General features: G+C 36.8%; 1 protein-coding gene across 2 annotated transcripts; it reads right to left on the minus strand.

Moving 5' to 3' along the window:
* Nucleotides 1-548: 548 nt before the first annotated feature.
* ARL6 (ADP-ribosylation factor-like 6) lies at nt 549-16,182 on the minus strand. Of its 2 annotated transcripts, XM_009084967.1 has the most exons (8): nt 16,029-16,182; nt 13,553-13,614; nt 11,810-11,878; nt 9,290-9,384; nt 5,128-5,257; nt 3,324-3,379; nt 3,199-3,211; nt 549-799 (listed from the first exon to the last, which is right to left on the minus strand). In XM_009084967.1, exons 1-8 carry the CDS (start codon nt 16,149-16,151, stop codon nt 763-765), a joined length of 585 nt encoding a protein of 194 aa, XP_009083215.1. In that variant the 5' UTR covers nt 16,152-16,182; the 3' UTR covers nt 549-762. The 2 variants fall into 2 exon arrangements, with proteins under 2 accessions (XP_009083215.1, XP_009083216.1); XM_009084968.1 differs by lacking the exon at nt 3,199-3,211 and having other exon boundaries at nt 16,029-16,179.
* Between the last annotated feature and the right edge of the window lie 2,715 nt (nt 16,183-18,897).

Consider the following 18,897-nt stretch of genomic DNA (forward strand, 5'->3'; position numbering starts at 1 on the left):
ACTGGAATATGGATAAAAAAATTCCAAATGAAACTAACAGAAACCCAAAAATCTCTAAATTGTAAAGACCATCAATAAGCATATTTAAGTTAAAAAACCCAAATCATGGCATGTTGTATGTTTGAAGTTTTATTGGGGGAATGCAAATATAATCATGGCATATCACAAAACCAATTTGTAACATTTCATTAGAAGCAATTCCTTAAAAACATCTGCAGTCATCTATAACATGAATATCTGAATCCTTGTATCTTTAATCAAAATATTCCTCTAGAAGTCTATTATAGATGGTTACTAAAAACTCAATGTCAAACTTGAATATAAAAAATTTGCAGAAATACCTAAAAATGGTCCCCTAAAATCAGTAGGTATCTCATTCAGCTGCATTTCAGGAAGTGCTGATTATTTTTTCTCAGGAAAATAAATATTCCCATTTACTCAACAGGTGTCCCCCCAAAAAAAACAGAGGGGCATTTCCTGATGGCTAATTATCACCTAAAACTCAAATGAATGCAGATGTTTATTGTTAACACAAATCTTTTTAAAAAATACCCTCTCCAGTCACAGGATTCAATTTAATTCATCAGTGTGCATACCTGAGGTGCTATGTTGTCTACATTCAGTTCTCCTGGGAGAGGTACTAAAATGAAACAAGTCAACAGTATATTTTAGCTGAACTGTTCATTTTCTTTAAATCATTCTTCCTTTCCAAGGAACACGTACACCTACTGACAAAGGTTGTAAAAGAATGCCATACATCTTTTATTTATCTCTCATGTCTTCATTGCTTGCATCTGATCTGTTAAAAAAAAGAAACAGCTAGTCTTAGTACAAGACGAATTCTTGCTCTATTTTGCTTTTTTGAAAACATAACCAATTTTGGTGTAGTTACAAGAATGAGGGACAACACACAGCTGTTTTCAACCTGCTCTCATCCACTTCTGAAAATCCTCCACAGCCACGTTTTTTCTCCCAAATATTGCTAATTAAACTGGAAGACTCTTCTATGTAATTCAGTTTTTGTCTTCTTTTGGCTTATAAGGTAACTGAGAATAAAGCCTGGACATTTATTTTATTAAGTACACATTTCAATTCTTTGTACACATTTCAGCTTCCACATAACTGAACATGAACTAACTCCCCAACAGCAAAAGATTTAAAGTTTGGTTTTGAATAACTCACATGAAAACTACTTTGCTCTCAGTAGCCACAGTTCACCATACTGCTGCCTCATTGCCACTTCTCAATTCACTTCAAATATTTCCTTAGCTAGCAGAAATGTACCACACCCCCAGCACAAAATGTGGAAATCAGCACAATTTCCCCCACTAACAGGGAATGTGACCTGGGTTTCGACTGCTGTGGGACAGGTTAGTTTTACCCTACTGATGATGTGTTGTTGCACTAGTAACCCCATTACAAAACAGGGAAATAGCAAGCTCAGCCTTTGCTAAGGGAAAAAAAGGCAAAACTTTCTGCCTCTGCCACCCCAACTGTGAGCTACCTGTAATGGGTCTGGAAAGAGGAACTAAGGAAAGTGTGGCTGCTGACAAGGAGAACTGTGCCTTCATTCACCAGGTGTCATTTCCTGCACTGAATTTTATGGCATACACAGGCTGTGATTTAGGGACTACTATAACTACAGAGTTGTTCCAAATATTTCCACCTAGTGCTCTAGGAACGAGGAAAATCATAGGAAAAAATTGTTCTTGAAGTATCACAGCCTTCATCCATTAAAAGTATAACTGCCAAACTGCATGTGCTTAGGTAACAGCAATTTAAACCCAACCTCTCTTCAGCTTTTGTGGATACTGAACCAGGGAATTAAAGAAAATTTTAGATAAATCCCATCCATGAAGAATTTCACCTCAGAAAATTAAGAATTTTAACAATCCATGGGAAGTGAATAGTTATGAAGAGCTATGTGCTTGCTGTGCTTAAAAAAAATCTACATATACAACTTATGTGTTTTGTCAGAAAATATTTAGACAAGCATCGAGATCCTTTTAAGTAGCTTGAAGCTACATACGAAATCATCAACTCAGAATCTGGATTGAAACTGAAAATGTTCCTCCAAGAGAAGAGAGACCCTGAAAATCACATATATTACTAAATCAGAAGTATGCCTGAAATTAGGAAAAAAGCACATGATTTGGAATCTGCCTCTACGATAATAGGATACAGCAATGAAAGAAACTCAGTGGTCATATCCTGACTTCCCACCACAGAATTCTTTTAGCTGGTGGAGGATACATCACTGTTCTTCTATGGGGCACCATATCTCTTTGTAAAGACTATTTTTGGCAAGTATCCCTTCCTCTGAAAACATGACCAAATGTTTTTGTATTCTGTTATGACACAGTAAAACAAACCATCTCACTCTAGTTAGCAGTAAGATTCTAAGCAGAAAGGACAGTCTGGTGGCCCTAGATCAATGGAGTTAAGTTAGAGCAGGGTCAAGGCTGGCTGTTATCCATCCAGCTGCACTGGAAGGAGTGAGTTGGGTGGCTCTGTCCCTGGAGCAGCGCTGACACCCCGCGGCCACCACGGCACAGCACACACAGCACTGCAGGCTCAGCTGAAACTGCGCTACCCAATGCACAGCACAAGCAACGCAAATCAGGGAGCTAAAATCAGAATGAGTCTATCAAAACTATGCCACACTTCGCTAATCTAGACATTTAGCAGACCAGAGCCTTACTAACATACAACAGAAGGAGATACAACATCCATACCAAGTTTGTAATTAAAAAAGCTGTATGTAACATATCATCTAAGCTGGAGCCCATATATTCCATGCAGTTATCAGTGTCTGCATATGTTATGACAGTTATAAAGCAAGCTGTTTTTATCTGGGCTCTAGATTGAAGAAATGAAACTGAATAATCAAAACTAGTGTCTTTGTCTGTGTACTTGGCTTATTGTTCTAGCTTGTTCACCATTTCCCGATGCATAACATTAAGTTCAGTCAAACCGAGGCAGGACAGTAAGAATAAATTAAAAGAACAAACTGAAGTACTGCAATAATAAATTGAAGTTTGGGAGCTGGTATGGTTTAAATTAAAGTGTTACACTATTTGCAAGAGTGTGCATTAATATTTCATAGTCGGCACTTTTGTCAGAGAGACTGACATGATCTTTTGTGTATGCTAAGGAGGTAAATGAAAAGCAAATATGGGATAGAGCATTAGTACTCACTGCGTAATTTGATCTGACAGCAGAAGTGGACAGAAAGAAAACAAAGGAAATAATAAAGAAAAAACCTTACAAAATGAAAAAGTTTACAGTAGGAAAACAGATCAAGAGAATTACATATGATATACCTTGGAGCCAATCCACACCTTCTTGTAATCCATCTCCTTTAAGAGCATCACTGGCACTGAAAGAAACAAATCAAAGGACAAAAACATCATAAAAATACAGGTTTTAGTTGAGTCATCACTATACCTGTAATTTAGAGAATTGCAAAGTAGCATCAAGTATAGTTTACTTAAGTTTTCTTTGCATGGAGAATACTGCTTCTCAAATGACACAGAGTACCTTCCCAATATAGAAACACCATTTCATGATGTGAACTATTTTACAAGGGAGAGGAATCATTCCTAAAACATGAAGGGTTCTGGAAGAGCTCTCACACAAGACAGCCACATTATTCTGCAGCACCTTCATTTAGGTAACTCCTTTCTCAGATGATAGTATGAAAGATGTTTACTACCTACAACAGCAGCAATGAATCATAGAATCATTTAGGTTGGAAAAGACCTTTAAGATGATCAAGTCCAAGTGTCCTCCCACGCAGTTCCTACACACAGCAAAAACACTGCAACACTGGAGGAAGGGAGTACAGCGTGTGCACAGTTCATTGTAACAGCAACACTAGGAGTGTCTGGTAATATATAAAACGATTAAGCTGCACTGAGAATAGTGTAAATCTACCTTTTGAATCACAGGGGCATAACTGTTTAAAGGCCCCTCATTCTTCAGCTTGTGAAAATGAGCATAGCAGTGAATCTGGACTGTTACTGTGGTTAGTTCTAATATTATCTTCCAAGAAGCTTTGGAATTCATCACTGTGATTTCTGAGGCAAAAAGCAATGACCCCAAAACAATGTCCAGGTAATCAAGTTTAATATTAAAGGACCTAAAATGAAAATTGTAGTTTTCATTCAATTGTAGTTTCAATCAGCTGATTTCACTTTTATTTATAATAGCTTAGGACCTTCATAGGAAAAAAACCCTAATTTCTATAAAATGCTTCTGATAAAAGGAGAGTTTTTCCCTTGTGAGCATTAGCACAAAGTCTATTTATATCATGGAATCATTAAGGTTGGAAAACACCTCTGAGAGCATCGAGTCCAACCTATGACCTAACACCACCATGTTAACTAGATCATGGCACTAAATGCTATGTCCAGTCTCTCCTTAAACACCTCCAGGGATGGTGACTCCACCACCTCCCTGTGCAGTCCATTTCAATGTCTAATCACTCCTTCTGTAAAGAAATTCTTCCTAATGTCCAACCTGAACTTCACACAGCTTAAAGCTTACATGATGAAAGCTTTCATTATATGAAAGCTTACATCCTTCAGAAAGAAAAGACACTAGCCTCTACAACTAAAAAACCCCTCAAACATCACAGGGTACAAAGAGTACAGTGTCCCTCTGAATTCAGATGAGAACAGTTTACTAAATGGCATTTTAACAGTAGTTTAGTAAAGCATCTGCAAAGTGGAAAAAAACTCCAAAGTTTTATTGTTGACATTCTGAAAGCTGCAAGACAAACTAGCAGCAGCACTCAGATAACAATTCTACTCAATTTCCCAGCAAAAAATAATGGCAGCTATGTTCTGATAAGAACACTGCTTTCCGATTTCACCAAAAGTTCCTTCATTTCATTATTTGAGTAACAGTTCTACGGTGAAAACTTTGAAGACACAGCCTACATAAATGTACTGTGCATTTAAAACAAGTTTCATAGCAAGTACTATTACTATTGTTTCCACATATGGCAGCACGATCTTTTATCTGGTTGATTTAGTTATGTTACATAGTAATGAATGGTGTGACAGAGCTACAATATGAATGCACAAAGTAATGTAATAAAGGGGTAGAAAAGGGGAAATTTACCAGATATGCCAGGGCTTGTCTTTGATGTTTTCTAGTGACAGTAATTGAGATACTTTCACAGATGACACTGCATCCCTGAGGTCCATCTTGTTAGCAAAGAAGAGAATAGGCAGTCGTCGGTGCTTAATATCTAGGCATGAGCAGAAATCATGACATTATTCAACACTTATTCATCTCTACATGTAATAAACTACAAACAATACAGCAAGGTATTTTGCTCACCTGTAACTGTAATTCTGTGAAGGCTGTATCCTACCAAGATGCACACTGTTGGCTCACATGGCCTCTGATGCATGCTTCCACAATGTTCACAAACTTTCTGGCAGGCTTTGGAATCTTCCACCCCCTCTCCCCCTACCTTATACCCACACTTAAACCTGTAGGTATGAATTGCTGGTGAAGCTGAGGAACACAAGATCAAACAACTGCCTACTAATAGTGCACATCTCTGCTTAGTGAGGACTGGATGTATAAAATGGACAGGAAAATTGTTTGTGTTCATTTCTAACATCACAACAATAGTCACTTAAGGGTAGTCTGAATTACCCTTTTAGCATCCTGGTGAGCATCTATGACTTCACAGAATTTATAAAATAGGAAAAAAGTGCATACGTCTGGACATCCTTTATCCTACCTTTACTTGAAGAAGGACTTCTTTTCCAGAAGCTCTTCTCAGCTAGCAGTGAGAACTACAGACCAAACCAAGTACACTGGCAATTTCTGGGATACTTACACACAGACAAGTTTAAACCTCACCTATTACCTCCAAAGACCAGAGTAATGGAAAAGAAACAAAATATACTCTCTTCAAACTTACAGATGTAAAACTGCCAAAAAATTACCAGCACCAAGAGTAACACTAAGAATTTTTCCTATTATTTATACAAAAGACAATTTATGGATTGGAGAAAATCTAGATTTGAGTCTATTAATCAATTCTTCATACAAAAAGAACTTAAATACACACCAGCCCCATCCTGATGAAAATTGCTACACAGGCTCTTTTTAAAATAGTAAAAAGAAAAGGTTATTTCACATAGGAAACAAGCTAAGGATTTATTGTAAAACTTCATACATAAGCCAGCTGCCTCTGCTGATGTGGAAGGGGGATGATAAAAAAATACTAGAAAGCCCAACAAGCTGACAGTGCTGAAGTGGTTGGAACCTTCCTAATTATATTCTTTTCAAACTCCTTAATAAACCTTTCAAAAAAAAAAAAATCAGTGGAGGTAACACTACCTACCCATATTAATTCAGAGATCAGAGTGCTGATGAAAACACTGACAATTTTCATGAACTATTTACCCTACCTGGAGCTCATTTTTCCTCTGGTATCTGCTAACACAAGTCAAAGGCCTCAAAATAAAAGCACAGAGCATTTTCATTAAATCTCTGTTTTGATTCTGTAGTTAAACAGCTTTTGTGTCTCCTGACTGACACTTTTACATTAATGTACAGTATAATTAAATGAACCCTGGTGCCCACAGGCTACAATTATGGGTAAGTAAAACCACAGAAATTAGCTGATATCCCATATGCAAAGAAATAAGTTAATCAAGAGATTTTTTGGTGTTTTTTAAAAAACAAATAGGGGCACAACCTACTCACATAGACTCATCAATGTACACGTGAAGATTTTTGCTAAATCAAGTGGTGGTCACAGAAATTTACATTATTTCCTACTGTGCAGTATTTCCCTCCCACACTTTTCACAGTTACTATGGGAAAGCTAACATGTTCCAGTTGCAAGTAGTCATGAATGAACAGATTAAAAAAAATATTCCAGACACTAGATATGTGTGATGTGTAATTTTATACAAAGAATTTCAAATTTACAAGAATTTCAGTTTATTTTAGAAGCATGTTCTGGAGGTCAAGTGACCCAAGAGTCAGCATCTAAACCAAGTAAAGTGTAGACTACCATCTTTCAGAGTACTGAAGAATACAGTTTGAGTAATATGATAAAATAATCATTAAACAAGCTGTGATTTGTTGAGCACATTGTCCATTTATGTAAGTAAAAATAACTTATAGTTCTGACTCATTACAGTCCCACCTAGTACAACTTCTAATCCCATTACTGCTTCACAGTACACGTTCCCCTTTCACCCGACAACCTCAAGTGAAGTCTGGCAAAAAGACAGGGAACTGTTTCACTGAAGGATTACTAAGATTTTCAGAGACAGGAAGTGATTTGATTCCATTTAAAACTTAAGTAAACATGTACATTTAAGCCTCTCCAGGAAGATCAGAGACAGAAGTACAGATGGGAAGAAAGTAGGGTATGCAGGAAGAACAGTAATCCCAATAAAAATATTGATAAACCAGTTATATATTGATTATGCTAACAGCTAGTTTTATTAAACATTACTACTCGAAGAAATTTTTTAAGCTGTTTGGTTCTCTTAGATGTGATATATCAAAACCTGAAACAATAAGCCAGCAACACTGTTGCTGTATTTGACCTGTGCTACCCCAAGGCACAAATACACAACTGCTCTTTCCTGGTTCTAAGAAATATATTAGGTGGCCACAGCAATGGTCTTTTGTAACTAGAAGACCCAAACACATACACAACCTAACACCACTGACCTGCTAGGTCAGCATTAATAACCTATCAATGCCTAAATGAAAAGGCTCAACTAAGATTGCTTCTACTCAGTCTAAACATTTTCACTCTGTTGCCTTCTAATAGACCAGTAATTTATTCCAGCAGTCTTCACCTCTCACCCTTGGTCCTATGCGGTTCCATTTAACCAACAGAATTGCCTTTTACTGCTGTGGTTAATTCCTGCTTTGGTACAAAGTTCCCTGGCCTCTGTGAAATCCACCTGAAATATTTTGCTCACCTCATCTTCCCCTTAGACTTTTGCAACACTGTCTTTTCAGTGTCTCCATTTGAAGCAGCCCATACCCTTGAATGTGAAATTAAGAAGGCCTGGTCAGTTCCAGCATCTCTGTTGATTGAACTAATGTATTCTATGCAGTCTTCATGGTAAATAAAGTCATGGTAACATAATTGTCCCTATCACATACTACTTTTCTCGGAAATGCAGGTCAGCTTCTCCTTTCTTACTCTCAGCCTGGTAATCCCACAAGACAAGGCTCTACCAGCTTAATAAATAAATAAGAAATTACAGGGTTATTTCCCTGTTTAAATTTCCTACATGTAGTTTTACAATCTGGTTAGGCAGAGCAACTACCTAAAGTGCTGAAAGTCAAAATTGCATACTTACAAACACATTCCAGTAAATGTTGGCTACACAGAAAGGTAAAGAATTGACTTCAGGCAACTAGCAGTAGCACAACTAGTAGGCAACTAGCAGCAGGACAAGAGGGCACAGACTCAAGCTCTGCCAGGGGAGGTTTAGGTTGGATATTAGGTAGAGATTTTTTACAGAGAGAGTGATCAGGCATTGGAATGTGCTGCCCAGGGAGGTGGTGGATTCACCATCCCTGGAGGTTTCAAGACGAGACTGGATGTGGCACTTAGTGCCATGGTCTAGTAACGATGGTAGGGTTTGATTCAATGATCTTTGAGGTCTCTTCCAACCTGGCTGATTCTATGATTCTATGACTGATCTCAGGACTTAATTAAAGAAAGTGTAGTCTCATGTAAAAACCAAACCAAAACACTAAAACTAAGCCCTTGATCATGAATCCTGTCATATCATTTTCCATTCCTTGTACCTTTTTCTAGACAATTGAAACTGATATAATTATCCCTCCTTATTCTGGCTAACACATTAAAAATTATAATGAAGATGAAAAAACAAGTTAAATGTTACATTAAAGGAATTAGCTGTCTTCATGGAAAAAAACAGACAGGGAGACACTTTTTGTATATGTTGATCATCACATAAAGGCTCTCCACCTTTCAACAGGTCAAATCTATTCTTCCTCAAAACAATGCAATTTTTGATCTATACTGATTGATAAGACACCAATCCAACTCAGTGCAGACAACTGAAGTATGATTAATTTGTAAATGTGAATAGGTAAAAAAAACCCACAAAGTTAATAAAGACTATTATTGTCCTAGTATTCATGAATGGCTAAAATATTTGCAAAATGCTCAGAATGCAGAATGTGTCAGATAAGAGCTCTTCTTAAGACAACATAACAAATATGGACACAGAAGGGGGGAAAAAAGCCTCCTCACCTGGATGATTCAGCAGGGTGTCAAGTTCTTCTTTGGCCACAACCATTCTTAATTTGTCACTGCTATCAATGACAAAAATAATGGCTTGGCCTTCTCTGCATAACATAAAAAGAGCAAAGAGGCAAATTATAGGTTCTCTTAAACTGTGAATAAGAAAAGGCTTCAGAAGATACACCAAAAAAAGTCCAAATGAACCTTATTTTTTTCCTCTACTTTTTGTTACTGTTATTTACCATTAACATTTGAATCTGGTCTTATTTTTGAAATTCAATCTTCTGGTAAGATGCATAATTTTTGAGACATGAGGTTGTTACCTGCAAGACTCATTCAAAGTTCAGTCTCCACACATCTTTTAGAAAACACTGATTTTACTACTGAGGCTGAAAACGAACTCCGAAAATGTAACCAACTACTATTTTGACAGCTTGGTTAGGCAGACAAAGAAAAAACCCCAGATTTTAATGGAAATTCTTTATTTGATACACTAAAGTTTATTTAGAGAATGGTCAATTACCTCTTTAGAAATAAAAATCTGTGTCCACAGCTGTTGAACAACTTGCCATATGAAGGTCATTTTAACTTTTACAGAAGTCTGCATAAGCAGAATCTTTCTTTTGTTCTGAATAATAGGTACAACCTTTCAACTATTTCAAATAATTACGACATTTTGCTGGCAGTATGACCACAGTCACAACATATGTACAACTATTCAACTCGTTATTTCAGGATATTACTGGTATTTTATGACTTGATGTTCCAGTTATTGAAACTGATTTTCAAAACCAAATAAAGTCTTGACAATTCATAATTCACCAGTTCAGTTATAAACACCCACAGAAAATATATTTATTTTACATTTTAACATAATATCCACTTCAATTTCATGTTTCATTTCTCCGAGAACCATTACTGATACATTCTTTGCCCCCCAGCACCATCTACCTTAGTATTTTGATAAGAAGCAGCCCTAGACCTACTGAAAAGCAGAAATAACTTGACCAGCCTAAGTTTGTATGGGAAGGCCCATTCTTTTCTGCTGTACAAAAGAATCTTAACAGTAAATAAAGCTTTTGTATATTAGCTGAAAATGCCTAAATAGTTTTCATGTGCATACAGTATTTTTCTAGAGGAATCAGAGTACTACCAAAAAATAATTTCATAGTAACAGCAATAGGGACACAACACGACCGTATGTATGTATAAGATCAGTGAACTTAGAAGATATCCTAGAAGATAGTTAGTTTCAAGCCAAATAGAAGAAAAGTGCAAACTTCAAGTACTCTAAGGCAACTATTTAGACACTTGATCAGATTTGAATTCCATTTTGCAATTCTTGCAAACTTAAATATTGCTTAACTTTAAAAACTGAACAGCACATTGTTCTTTTATGAATGTTTTAATTTTCTTAATACAAATTAAAACATTGTATTTTTTATATTATTCTTAGAAGTTAACCTTAAACATGTGCCTAGTGCCCTGGATCAGGAACAGAGGTGGATACCAGTGCACATTTCACTGTCTGCATAACCTAAGAAACTCCCTTACTGTTAAGGTGAAAAAGCCATTTATGCCACACAAGGGATAAGTTACTGTACTAAATACAGCAATCATGAAAATTACTTGCTTATGAAGCACTCTGCTAGCATTCTGAGAGTAGCCTAAGGGTATCAGCTACTGAAATGCAAAATATTTGGGAGACACACATCTAAGACTCTTGAACAATGAAGATCTCTTAGCCACACGTTTTCAAATTGCTAATGTATTTTGCACAAAAAAAGGAAGGGAATTGTTAATTCTCAATTAAAAATATGTTAAGCTCTATCATGGTAAATATTAATATTTAATCAATATTACAATCTTCAGAATTTTTCCATTCTATTTCCCCAAGCTACTTCTGTGTAGTTTACTGCTGTTCACCTTCTTTAGATTGGGTATTGCAGAATAGCAATGAGATAACATAAATAAAGATACAACTTTCACTAGAAACTAGAAAAACAGAAAATGGTATCTATTACCAATAAGGCAATACCATAATGTTATAAAGTACAGTGAATATCCTACTCAATAAATAGCATCTAAGAATGTTTGCTCAATTTCTTAGTTACATGTGCCTTATTCTCTGAGGTTAATTTCCCTCACCTCGAAAAATCTTGGCCATCAGCTAATATCTTTTAGGTCTAAAGTCACTTAGCTACAGAAGAATTGAAAAATTGAAAACCTAACTCATCTTGAACATTCTTACAGGATTGGGTTTCAGGTTTCAACATTTTAATCCCATCTTTAGTATGGTCCCCTCACTCTTGGAGTAAACAAGATGTTGCCAAAAGCATACCAAATAACAGCAGAGAAAAACTGTCATTTTTTAGAATAGAAAGAAAAGTTGTATTTATCCAGAATGACCTCCTGTCAAACACAGCCTTCTCTGAATCACTTCTAACCACTAGATATTACTGTACTTCTGCTTAACTTACACAAGAGCTAATATGAACAGCAATGCTTTAAAATAAATGATAGGCTTACTTGTAGTAATGTTCCCAGAGGTCTCTGTATTTCCCTTGACCTGACATATCAAACACTGTGAAAGACAAACTGCAAAGAAAAGAAGTGTATGAGGCACAGAGACAAAGGACAAAACCCAAACCCAAAGTATTGTCTTTGCTACCCTGACAGAAAAAAGCCAGATCAACATGAATTCTAATCAACTGGGAAAAATTCCCAAAGGAACTCTGATTGCACTATCTGCCTTCAAAGGATCCTACTTAGTTTTGCAGTCTTATTATACAAATATTTTACAATGGAAAATGTTTTTTTTCATTACCTGAATAAAAAAACTAAACCAATTATTTAAATTTACATCAAATACAAAATAAGGTCCCATTCAGTCTCTCTTTCTATGATAGTATCAAATATTGTTTATAATGAGCAAATGAACTTCAGATGAACCATGACTTAAAATCCACAGCCACTCTTAAATTGTCTCCAGACAGGCACCAGTAACATCCAGAGGCTTCTGTATGCAAAATAAAAGGCTTTTAAAAAACTCCAAACCGATTCCACTTTCAGGGAAAAAACCCACGTTCTGGTTATAACAGGTGAACTCAGATGACCAAAGCACAAAGTAATTTTTGCAACTTTGAAATTTTACCCCAAACACTACAAACAGCAAGTCAATTTAAAAAACACTACAAAAACTTCTGATCCACTCCTGAAATGTCTACAGAGGTGACATCAACTTGAGTGTTAGGCTTTCTTGTTTTGGATAGTCCCAAATAACTCCCCAAGGGGAGGCCACATGAAAATGAGGAGGTTTAGAAAAGGAAGGTGTCCAGACATCCTTTTCACTCTATGTCCAGACATCATCGGATTCTAGTTAGCTTGTGGGGGTTTGTTTGGGTTTTTTGGGTGTTTATTTAAAAAATCATTCTACACAGTGTATTTACAGGTTATCATCTCTCCTACTACAGGAAAGCAATATAAATCAATTCACATTCTCACACAGCCAAGTCCCAAACCTGTCCAATGTGCTTTACTGAGACAGAACACAGTTGCTGAGGCTCCTATAGAAATCTGAAACCTATCAGACCCACGTATCAGCTCAAGGAAGAAATAATTTTGTTGCAGATCTCTCATCCAGTGAGGCATGCTGCTTGGTTTGAAGACTAACTGCATGCATAAAAAACACACAGCAAAGGCTACAGAGTAATAAATTACATTATGTCCTCGAAATATCTTTGTCTCATGGCATTCCTTATCTAAATCCTAGCTTTCATTCAAGTAATGACTTCTTCCTCTGTTTCCTGGCCTTTGCTCCTGCCATCTTTACATTGCTAATGCTGCAGCCACCATTTTTCATTTAATGAGATTACACTGCAATCTGTTCAGAGGACCTTCAGTGAGAGTGCTTAATATAGGTTACCAGATTGACAATGGAATATAGGCTACCACCTAAGCAACTTGTCTCTGCTCAAGTCTGTAAGAGTGCCCTATTCTGAAATTCTTAACAGACAGGGATCAGGCGCTTAGACACACTATTGTAAAAAAATTTTTTTTTTTTTTTTTTTTAGTCTTACACACAGCCACACAATCTATTCTAAAATACTCAGACCTGGATCATGATTAGGCCTTGTGGGCACTACAACATTTCAGAAAACTGCATGTCATGTCATTATACCACCACACATAATACTCTGTGACAGCTCACTGAAAGAAGTAACTGTGCAACAGTCACTACTGCTAAATGGAGAAAATAAAATAAAGTACTACCTTGCGGTCTTGAATTTTTCTATACTGAATCCTATTGTTGGAACGATGTCCTGAGTTTGAGACTTTAAAGGAAAGAAAGTATAAATTTTACAATCAAGTTAGCAAATGTAAATATTGGAATATATTTGAAATAGGAATACATTGCAGATCTATTTTTCCCCAAAGCTGTGCAATACAAAAAAATTCTACACATCCAGATACTTTATATTCAAAAGGTTCACAGAAAAGTAAACCAATTTAAAATCAAGCTTTTGTATTTTCTAGGAAATACAGTGAATACTATTGGACAACATTGGAAGACATTTTACCCTTGAGGGTGAGATTCCACCCTTTACATTAGTCTGTGTGTACATGTATTGTGGATATTGCCTATGAAATAAATAGGAGATAGGTTAAGATGCAAGATAACAGCTTGAAGATTATGACTGAGGTTAAAAATCTGTGAACTTGGGAAATCACAATGTCAACCCAAACAAGTCTGTACAATACCCCAAGCCTGTTAGCTAAAGGAGAGTCTATCAAGATATTAGATTGGCCAGACTGATAGCTTCTACCTGTATGCTGCAGGAGTCTATCTGACATTGGGAATGATACAGCAGACGTTACACAATGGCCTGATCATAGTTCTATCCAAACCACTACACCACTGGACGAAATCACCACTTACCAGACAGTAATGGCCAAAACATAAAGCCTTATTAATAGATCTGTCTGATAACCTGGTTTACTACTGAGCTAGCCAAGGAACCCATCAGATAAACTGGCAGAAAAGAATAGCTCCTTTAAGAAGCATTTACAGAGCTGTCTGAGAAAGTGACATGCAATCCTTTTATAGACCTTCTAGAGTCCCTTATTAAAAACACTATCTATAAGCAGTTGACCCCTCACATTTAACTGAAGGAAGTTGGCTTATTCATCTGCAGCTTCTTTATGAACATGGCATCTCACCACTGTAGTCAACAGTTCCTGTCACCAAGGGAAAATTTATGCAGAGTAGAAGACCTGCTATTTATCTAACATTTATTTCAAATATATTTATCAGACCCAGAAGAAACAACTGCAAACAGATGGAGAAACACTTGCCAGACACCTAATATATTGCTCTTAGGGCGAAGTAGCAGCTCTTTTTAAGAAGACTGGGTTGAATCCAGACCTCAAAACCACCTGTCCATTGAACTTACTAGAAATAAACAATTTTATCAAGTCTGATCTAGTGGTATTTCTAGCATGTTAGTCTATTTGTTGTGTCTTGTAAGGGCAGGGCTTATACAAGTTGTATGCAAAGCTACCCTCCTAAAGCATCATGTTAAATGAAGACATTCAGAAGTAAATTCTCATTACACGATTTACAGTAAAGCAAACAAATTCTGTTTATTCTACTTGTGTAATTCCCTTGGGACTTTCTCTAATGCCTATTATTGTGACAAATCTTGAAGTCTTTGTTCAACTCTAGTTAGGAATCCTTTCCTGCTTAACGCATGACAAAATTCCACTACAATAAAAGCCTGAAAAATCACATAAATATACAATTTGCCTGGCACAAATTCTAGCATTTCCCCCAAACTACTGGCAGCAGATAGTAAACAGTTTATAGTCTTTGTTTATAAATCTATTCAATTTTCAGTGGAATGGAAGAGCAGCAGACTCTTTACCATGTCACATTTTTTAAGCAATGTCCAGTGTATCTCTTCAGGAAAAATTCAATGGAAATCCAAAAAAGAAAGCTGTGTTCTGATGTAAACAGCAGAAATCTCAGTTTCCCAGGTGCATATAACCAAGATGCACAGGCCTTTGGCTTTGAACATGCCTACCAAAATTAATGCATTTCTGTTCCATAAGCATACCTAGAAACAAGGTAATCCTACTTTCGTTTCGAATACTATGCACCTTAGTGGCCTGAAACACTTTTCACTGGATGAATGAATGAACTGCAAGTATTAGTACTACATATTTTGAAAACTATTCTGCTTTAAAAATAATGAAGTCATCATTAAGTGTCACCATCCTCACATTATTTCTGATTTTACTACTTATTATGCACTTATATTTTTCAGGGAGAGATTAAAATAAACATGATAAAGGTAGACAAGTTCTTATACAATTGTATTAATCCTAAATGTTTGACACATCACTTGTAACTGCAATCATGTAGCAATTATTTAAGTGACTTAAGGAAACTGTTTCAGATCCTGATTTCAGCCATCATAAACCCTTCCTTATTGGGTGATCTTAAAAAACATGTGCCACAATAACAGTGTTTTTTGAGGGCAAAGTTTTCATAATGTGCATGTGGGTGCTTACACTTCGTTTTAATTAGCTGGAAGCGAAAAATATAGTTGTGCCACTGTGCAAAAGCAAAAAAAGCTCTTCACATCTTTTCCATGGTCACATCTAGTATAACAGCATGCAAAACCAGTGTAAACAAACATCAGCTCCACAGTAAAAACATCAATACTGAACTAAGTAGGCTACTTACATTTGAAGGTTTAAGTTTATTTATGATTGTTGTTTTGCCGCTGTTGTCCAAGCCAAGGCACAAAACGTGAACCTCCTTTTTCTTCAGCCCAAGCCATCCTGCTAGCTTGTCAAACAATCCCATACTTCTGGCTCAAATACACAGGGATCACCTGTTGTTCAGAAAACCAGAGGAGGAAATGGCTGTAGGAAAACAGCTACATGTACAGCAGCACTGGCACAGTAGGTGGGCATGTGGCTGAGCAGCCCTTACACTTTCACAGGACAGTGTGAATAAGACCCTACAGAAACACTGTCGCAGCAGGCTCGCTTGGCACACTAAGCACACCGAGTGTAAGCCGATTACAAAGAGGCCTCGATACAAAAGTAGACTGGCTGTTTATAGCCCTGTCTACATAACACAATGCCCTTGATTCACTGGGCAGCAATATTGCCATTCCGAGCAAACAGGAGCGCAGCTGCAACACCTACTGGCTTTCCACTAAAGTGAAAAAAAAAGAAAAAAAAAAAAGAGGTCTATTACACTTTACCTCAAATTGTCAGTAGTCCGGTCAGTCACCATAATTCAGGCAACAAAGTAAAAGAGTATTTCCCTTCTCTAGCACCTGCTACATAATTTACTGAACCCTGAAGTAAATAAAGTGCCCTCTGCTAATTCAATTCAAACTCTAATTCTAACAGGTTTTGCCAATATTGACATATATAAATTAGGAATTCCTCATTCACTACAAATAGAAACTGACTAAAATAGATGTAACAGACATGAAGCCAAACACCATAACATTCACCCACACGTCAGGTAGATGCCAAGCTTCTACTGCTGCCCAGACACTGGCTGAGGTCACCTGGCAGTGGCATATTTAAAGGAGCTTACATCATGTGTTGCTTTGCAATACCTGGCTGAACATACTTTGCCAAGAGGATAACCCTTGTCTAACCTGAATGCATTCCACTAGAAATAACTTCAGCAATCAGACAACTGAATTATTTGAGATGCCTTCAGTAATAAAGCATTTGATTAATGTCCGAGGAACTTGGTGAAGTGGTGAAGGTTATTTTTTTCTCTTAATAAAGAAAAAACAAACAACACCGGACAACTCAGGTTTCAATCTAAACTACCTGTCCTGGTAACTGGCAACTAAGCACCACATAGCTGCTTGCTCAATCCTTCCTACCTCCCCCCAGCCCTGGTGGAATGGGGAAGAGAATCAAAATCAAAACTTGTAGGTTGAGATAAGAATGGTTTAATAATTAAGAACAAAGACAAATGCAATAATAACAGCGATAATAAAAAGGGAAAGGAAAAAAAGCAAACCCCAAACAAGTGATGCACAATAAAATTGCTCACCACCCACTGAGCAATGCTGGGCCCCGTTCCCAAACTCAGATCAGCCTCCCCTTCTAGGTAACTCCCCTGGGTTATATACTGGGCATGATGTTCTATGATGTGGAATTTCCCTTGGGCCAGTTCAGGTCACCTGTCCTGGCTATGCTCCCTCCCAGTTTCTTTTGTGCACCTGCTCACTGGGAGAGCAGGAGACACACAAAACACTTCTTGACTTAGCATAAACATGACTTAGCAAAAATCCAAACATCAGGGTATTATCAACACCATTCTCATTCTGAATCCAAAACACAGCACTGTACTGGCTACTGAGAAGAAATTAACACTGAAACCAGGACACTACCCCAGAAAATCATAGGAGGAGGAAGAAAAGGAAAAAAAGGTCAATAAGAAGTAGTTGGTCTCTCTTCTTCTCTGATTAGAAAATGATAATTAACTGCATCTTGATAGAAATAATTTTTAAACTTTGCAATTAATAACATCACATAAGCCATCACCTTATTTACAGTATGATTTTTACTTTTTAAATACAGATCCTTTTTAGAGCTTTATCTAGTGCATTTTGATTCAAGACTGGTAGTGAACTACAGAGTGGCTCTGTGTGTAACAGCTACACACAGTGGTCACCAGATTAAACAAATCCAACATTAGTTATAGCAATGCCCACATTTTAACTCCCTTCGTTTTATGCCCCCATTCCTTTACAGATACATATAAACAGCTCTGAAAGCTCTGCTTATTATCAAATTAACCTGACAAAACCCTGCTCCAAAACACATTACTTGCCAGTCCAAACAAGAGTTTTATCTATATGTTCTAGATGATAAGGTCCAAAAATATACCTTGCAGGTGCTCTTATACTGAAAAAGGAGAAGATGCAAGTACTTAAAAATACTTGTAGGCCTTCACTTTTAAATCCAAAAGCCTAAATATGTATCAGTTCCTAGCAACTTTTTAATTATACTCATTTTTTTCTAGTAAATTTTCATAGCAGTTAGTGCAGTTGTTATTTAAGAATACAATGGGGGAAAATGTATCCTTGACTTCCTGCCCTGATCTGTTTTTCACACTTTTTCTCAGCTGTGAAGAGTTACAGCAGTTAGAGCTGGCCCAGGTTCCTTGGTTTTTTGCCAGCTGATATTTAGCTTACAATGCCATATAACATATGTTTGACATGTCCTAAAATTATCTAAGATAGAGTTTGGTCCAGGAGCTTGTTATCAAACTTCATAAAAATTTATCACAGAATCACTAAATATCCTGAGGTGGAATGGATGCACAAGGAAGATCAAAGACCAACTCCTGGCCCTGCACAAGACTTGGTTTTTTGCCAGCTGATATTTAGCTTACAATGCCATATAACATATGTTTGACATGTCCTAAAATTATCTAAGATAGAGTTTGGTCCAGGAGCTTGTTATCAAACTTCATAAAAATTTATCACAGAATCACTAAATATCCTGAGGTGGAATGGATGCACAAGGAAGATCAAAGACCAACTCCTGGCCCTGCACAAGACAAGACA

This window comes from Acanthisitta chloris, unplaced genomic scaffold (genome assembly GCF_000695815.1).
Source record: "Acanthisitta chloris isolate BGI_N310 unplaced genomic scaffold, ASM69581v1 scaffold24141, whole genome shotgun sequence".
In the NCBI taxonomy this organism is placed as follows: Eukaryota; Metazoa; Chordata; class Aves; order Passeriformes; family Acanthisittidae; genus Acanthisitta; species Acanthisitta chloris.